Consider the following 6,367-nt stretch of genomic DNA (forward strand, 5'->3'; position numbering starts at 1 on the left):
GCTGTAGGAGATGCACTAGTTCACAAAGTCGGTTTGTATTTCAAAGTCAACAGACAATTCAAACTCACCAGCCATTCTTCGGCAATCCAAGCAGGGTCACTATGGGTTGGATCCAACTCAACAACACTTAACAACAATTTTCATAGTTTCATACTTTGTACATTCCATGTTCCAATTACTAATGGATGTTGGCAGCTTTTTCTCCTCATTTTGAGTTGTACCCCATCAGCAAAAGAAGGTCCTTGAGATATTACTCAATTTACATCATCATGGTCAAGTTTACTTTGTGGAAGCTGCTCTTCCCCAGCCATGTTTTGAGTGCAATCTAACCCAAGGAGCACATCTTCCAGCATTATATCTGACAATATTCTGATATTATTCATCAAGTTTTAAAATTCAATATTCTGGTGCTACCTGACAGTGTTTCACTACTATTCATAAAGTTTTCAGTAGCAAAACATTTGGAAGTAGTCTACCTCTCATTCTTCCTAGTCAATCTGGAAGCTCAACTGAAATCTATCCATATTGGGTCATCCTGCCACCATTCAAAATATCAGTGACATAGCTTCCAGCATTACAGCAACCAACAAACCACAACAGTGAGAGAAAAATGACAAACTAGTGGTGGAAATAATGATAATATACACTTGTATATCCAAGAAGATTTTTCAGTTAAGGTTGATGTTAGTATATGAAATGTGATTGTATTTTCTCAAAAAATTAATGTTGTAAAATTAACCAGATGTGTGACAGAAATAAAAAGATTAGCCTTTTTTTTTTTTTTAATGGTGAAGAAATAAAGCCATTTCCTTTTCTCATCTTTTCTTCAGCAGATGACACATATCTGGTCCATGGAATGGAATGGAAACCACTCCTCTGTGACCATATTTGTTCTCCTGGGTCTCTCAGATGAAAAAGAGCTACAGCTCATCCTCTTTCCAATATTCCTAGGGATCTACCTTGTGACACTTATCTGGAACCTGGGTCTCATTCTCCTAATCAAGATGGACTCTCAACTGCACACACCCATGTATTTTTTTCTGAGTTTCCTGTCATTTGTAGACATATGTTGTTCTTCTTCTGTCAGTCCCAGGATGCTTTCAGATTTCCTAAAAAATGAGAAAACGATTCCCTTCATTGCCTGTGTCACTCAATATTTTGTTGTGGCCTGGATGTCACTGACTGAATGCTGTCTGTTGGCCGGCATGGCCTATGACCGATATGTTGCCATTGGTAGTCCTCTGCAGTACTCAGCCATCATGACCCTTGGCCTTTGTGGAAAGATGGTCACTGGGGCATATGTGAGTGGTTTACTTAGCAGTTTATCTCAATTATTCTCTTGCTTTTATCTTTACTTCTGTGGGCCAAATATCATTCAACATTTCTTCTGTGATTTCCCTCAGATTATTTCCTTGTCTTGCTCTAACAGCTTCATCAGCCAAATGACTCTTCTGGTAGCTATTTTTGTTGGATTTGGTTCTTTGCTTATTATCCTCTTATCCTATGGTTTTATTGCAGCCTCAATACTGAAAATATCCTCAGGCAAAGGTTCTGCCAAGGCCTTCAATACCTGTGCCTCCCACCTGACAGCAGTGACACTCTACTATGGCACAGCTTTCTCTGTATATTTGCATCCCAAATCTGGTCACTCCATGAAGCAGGACAAGGTGCTGTCATTGTTCTATGTCATCATCATCCCCATGTTAAATCCGCTGATCTATAGTCTGAGAAACAAAGAGATCAAAGCAGCTCTCAAGAGACTTATAAAGAGGGCAACAGGTTTACCTCATTTAGAATAATATTTGAGTATGTATTATTATCCATAGAAGGAAGATGGAGGTGGAAATGTGTACCTTTTGCAGTCCACATGACTAACTAGACAGCAAGAAGTAAACACTTGGCTTCCTTATTTCTTGGTGCTATTATGCTGAGCTGCCATCAATAAGCAATGCAGTGACATTGAATACAATTTAAAAATCCAGTTCCCACAATTATGCTTAAGTTAAGGGCTAAGAGGATTCCAGGATTCTAAAAGAAGTTGAAGGCCAGAGTAATTTGGGGGTATAGTTGAGTCTTGAGCATGCTCCATCGTAGCACCTTGGAGATTGTGCAAGACCATCACAAATAATCGCTTTCCTACTGTGTCCAAGGTGTCAGATCTTCAGTCTCAGATAGCTGAGCTGCCCACTGATTTCAGGCCCTTAAGTTTGATTGCGATTCCTAGCACGGTGCTGTAGGATCTGCACTAGACTGCGAACCACAGGTTGGCAGTTCAAATCCACCATCTGCTCCTCAGAAACCCTATCCAGAGTCACTATGAGTTGGAACCAACTTGATGGCACTTAACAGCAACAACAACAAGTGTGATAAGGAAGTAGTGGTCACCATACTCAGGGGTATCACATGGGCCCATAGTCCAATGGAAATAGTTTTAAAAAGATGTTAAAGAAAGAGATTTCTTTCAGAGTGGATTTCATGGACCAAGTTTTGTATTCTGTTAGCCTTGATACATCATGTTGCACTTGATATAGTTGTATTGTAGATATGACTTGCTTGCAGAGGTCGTTTCCTGCTAAAATGCTTCCAGAGTCATTAAGAAGATCTTATAATGACTGATGATACTATTAGGGGAAGTGGGAAATGGATCCATAAAGGACATGGCCAAGTGAGACATAAAATCAGCAGAGACAAAAACTTCATCACAACCAAGACACCAGAGAGTGTCACCTGGAGGATTTCCTCCCTCAAATCAGATTGTCTCCTTTCAAGTCTTCCCTTAAGAACACATTTATGAGGATGCCCAGCTGAAGACATTTCTCTTGCTGTGTGTGAGTTAACAGCCAATTTTATGGACCAACAGAGATTGGTGTGCAATAGGACCCACTCGGAAAATCTTAAAGATGTGAGCTTGGACTTTATTACTTTCTGGTTTTGACATGAAAAGAGGGGATTATAGAATCATCTAGAACTAAATGAGATAGTGCTTGTGAATCTGATGCATTATAAAGTCATTGATTGAGAACTGAATAAAAAATAACAATTGCTGGACTTTATGACAATTTTCTAAGATCAGAATATGCAGGTCTATGTTTCTCAACTTTCTCTATCGTAAGGGCCTCTTAAATTTAATTTTTCCTTTGAAGATTCTGTTTTGACATAGCAATAATTAACTTAAATTCCATGAAAATATACTGCGTTGATTCATAACTTGTGTGTGGGAAAAAAAAAAAAATGGAGTTACTACATAATGATCTAACTACAGCCCCAAACAGAGTCCTCAAGTACCATTCCATCAGGTCTTTTGAGGTATTTTAGATAGTTCTTCATTGTCATCCAGCACAAGTTACCAGTATGACTCCTTTTTTTTAGCCATGTTTTTGCAACTTTCTCTCCTAGTAAGCATTCAATACAACCATACTTCCCATTTCATTTAATATTTGGCATTATAATTGGCTCTATGGTGTGTCTACATGCAAGCATGTGTGAAGACATTTATTATTGAGCACATTTTCTTCGAGAAAAGTAGAACCATTTTTTGGATACTAATCAGTAGTGTTTGTGAGTGCTCATTCCTTATGAATATATATATTTAAATTTAAAGTTATTGCTACATTATGTTTTTAAAATCTTTTGTGACAGAGAAGGAGGCAACATGATGGACTAGGAACTAAGCCTATATAGACTCGACAGCAAAGATATGGAAAACCAAATGAAACAGACACAGATGATAGTTCTGAAGCCCTGAGCTTCACATGAAGGGATAGAGGCGTGTATTGAACGCTTACTAGGATAGAAAGTTGTAAAGATGAGGCAAACAAAGGCATCAGACTGGTGACCTGTGCTGGCTGACAAGATGGCGGCACCACAATTTTCAACTTTGGTGAGAGACTTCAGAGACAAGACAGCATATTGGCATTGCAGAAACATACAGGTGAATCATGGAGACAAAAGTATGCTTTTTTTCTTGTTCCCCACACTTCCCTGGTGACCAGAGGCATGACCAGCTCAACCCATGTACACCCCCAGGGGAACTTCCTCTCTCCTGGCTGTCAGTGCAGCAGGTTGGTGAGTGGAACAGTTGTGACCCCCATTAAGGAGGAGAGGAGCTATCTGCATTAATCCTGGCACTTGGATTCAGGTGAAGTCTACTGCAAGCCTGCAGAGCTGGCCATGGCCAACCTTGAACACAAGTAAACATCCTCTGGGATTCTCTACTTTCAGCCCATAGCATTGATAATTGTGCCTGGAACATAGTAGGCCCTGTGACACTATAAGATATGCACTGGACCACAAGGTCAGTTTGAGCAGAAAGATCAGCAGTTCAAATTCACCAGCCGTTCCACAGCCAATCCTACACAGGGTCACTATGAATTGGAACTGACTCAATGGCACTTAACAACAACAACAATAGTTACCAGATATTATGTTTTTATTTAAGGGAAAATTTTGTCATATTTGAAACACAAAACTAAAAAAACAAAGCAAACCTCTTTGGGGTATCAGAAAAACTGGTCTTGGAGCTTTTGTGAAAAGCTCCAGAGATAAGAAAAATACTGGCATTGCAGAAATGTCCTGTGACTCAGAGATTCTTGTGTAATTTTTGTTAATGTTGTTCTCTACACTCCCTTGGTGATCATAGGTGAGACCAGAGCCCACCCACATGCACCCCTAGGGAAGTTACTGACTCTTGGTGGTCTGTCAGAGCTTCACAGAGGTGAGTGCTGTGGTTGTGGGTCCCAGTAAAAGAGTGAGGAATTAGCTGAACTGACCTCATTCAAGCAGACCCTACTCCAGATCTGCAGAGTAAGCCATGGCCAGCCTTGGATTAGCTCTCACTAGGATAAGAAGCTGAATAGAAGTATAAGGGGAGGGGGGAAGAAAAAGAAATAAAAGAGACTGGAGATCTGTGCAGGCCAGCCAGCGGCAGTAGGGTCACCTGGAACTTTCATAGGCTACTTTGAAGAAAAAAGCATGGTAGATAGCGTAGAGATATACTGCGTATGGAGGAGAGAATGGGGCATTTGTTTTGCTTTCTTGTATGTCACATTACCCTGGTGACCAGAGGTGTGACTGACCACCATCCACTTATACTCTCAGGGAATCTCCTGCTCTCTGGGCTTTCAAAGTCACATTAAAATGTAGGAGGAGTTAGCAACATTAACTCCAGCACCTAGAATCAGGTGTGGCCTATTCCAGACCTGCAAAGCCAGTTCTGGTCAGCCTTAGACTAAAGAGACCTCTCACCCTCAGCTACCCTCTGGACCAGAAATATCTTGATCCCCCAGTTGCTTTGGGGTCTGCATGAAATACTTCAGGATTGGGTGCCCAGAGCAGACAACACCTAGCCTTACAGGACCTCCATCTTGAGTGTTACTATCTCATCTCTTATCCACCCACGGCATGAAGTCCATAGCTGCTAGGAACCCAGAATTTTCTCCTCTCTGAGTATGGCACATGCCTTGCTTATTTTTTGTTTCATTATTTTTGTTTATTCATTATTCCCTACATCCTTCTCTCTTGCTTTCTAAAGATTCTATCTCCCTTTTAAATTTCATCTTCCTTTTTTTGCTGCTTCCCTTTCCCAATTGCTCTGCTTCTTTCTTTCTTCCTGTTTTCCTTCCTTCCTATCCTTTTATTTCTTCTTCTCCTCGCCCTTTTCTTCTTCTTTTAGCCCTCCTTGCTTTTTGTTTTGTTTTTCTTTTACTACTCTCTGGTCTCTTTCCATTTTACTCATTCCTCTCCCAATCGTGTATAAGTGTATTTCTTTATTTTCATTTTTCTCTCTTTAATTTTTTGTGTATTTATTACTTTATTTTTCTCTCCTTCTTTTCTCTCTTTGGTTTTTCTAGTCTTTTGCTAGCTGTTCCCTGCTTTCCTTCCTTCCTTTCTTTCTTTACTATTTTCTTTTTTCTCTGTTGTTTGATGGTTTGTTTTAGTTTTCCTTCTCTCGTGTGTGGACCCACCAAGTGGACCCATCCATTTGGCAGGAAACAATATCAGCTGCTATACACCAGCTTAATGACAGCAACCAACATCAACATCAGTTCAAAATACATCATGAGCTGAAATGCATGAATACCGAACAGAAAATGGTGCAAAAACTCATTTCCTATTCATAACCACCAGGAGACAGTTGGTGAGTGCCTAAGAATATATAAACATACAATCATCAACTCAATATAAATATAGCATCACAATATCTTGAAAGCAGGAGAAAATTTCTGTTTACAAGAAAGAAACAAAAAAGTGGCTCAAACAAGTGACCAAATGACAGAGTTAGAAAAAATGCACTAGAATTACCAGAAAAGGAATCAAGGGAATAATAAGTGTTGTTATTGGTAAGTACCATCAAATCAGTTTGACTCAT

At 39.8% G+C, this 6,367-nt stretch overlaps 1 protein-coding gene across 1 annotated transcript; it reads left to right on the forward strand.

Moving 5' to 3' along the window:
* Positions 1-833: 833 nt before the first annotated feature.
* Positions 834-1,799, forward strand: LOC102837193 (olfactory receptor 5A2-like). The gene has a single exon (XM_006876485.1). It carries the CDS (start codon positions 834-836, stop codon positions 1,797-1,799), a length of 966 nt encoding a protein of 321 aa, XP_006876547.1.
* Positions 1,800-6,367: the final 4,568 nt, after the last annotated feature.

This window comes from Chrysochloris asiatica, unplaced genomic scaffold (assembly GCF_000296735.1).
Source record: "Chrysochloris asiatica unplaced genomic scaffold, ChrAsi1.0 scaffold00381, whole genome shotgun sequence".
NCBI classification, from domain to species: Eukaryota; Metazoa; Chordata; class Mammalia; order Afrosoricida; family Chrysochloridae; genus Chrysochloris; species Chrysochloris asiatica.

Bases quoted from the DNA above. Each gene is read 5' to 3' on its own strand.
- LOC102837193 (XM_006876485.1), top strand. From the start codon at position 834: ATGACACATATCTGGTCCATGGAATGGAATGGAAACCACTCCTCTGTG.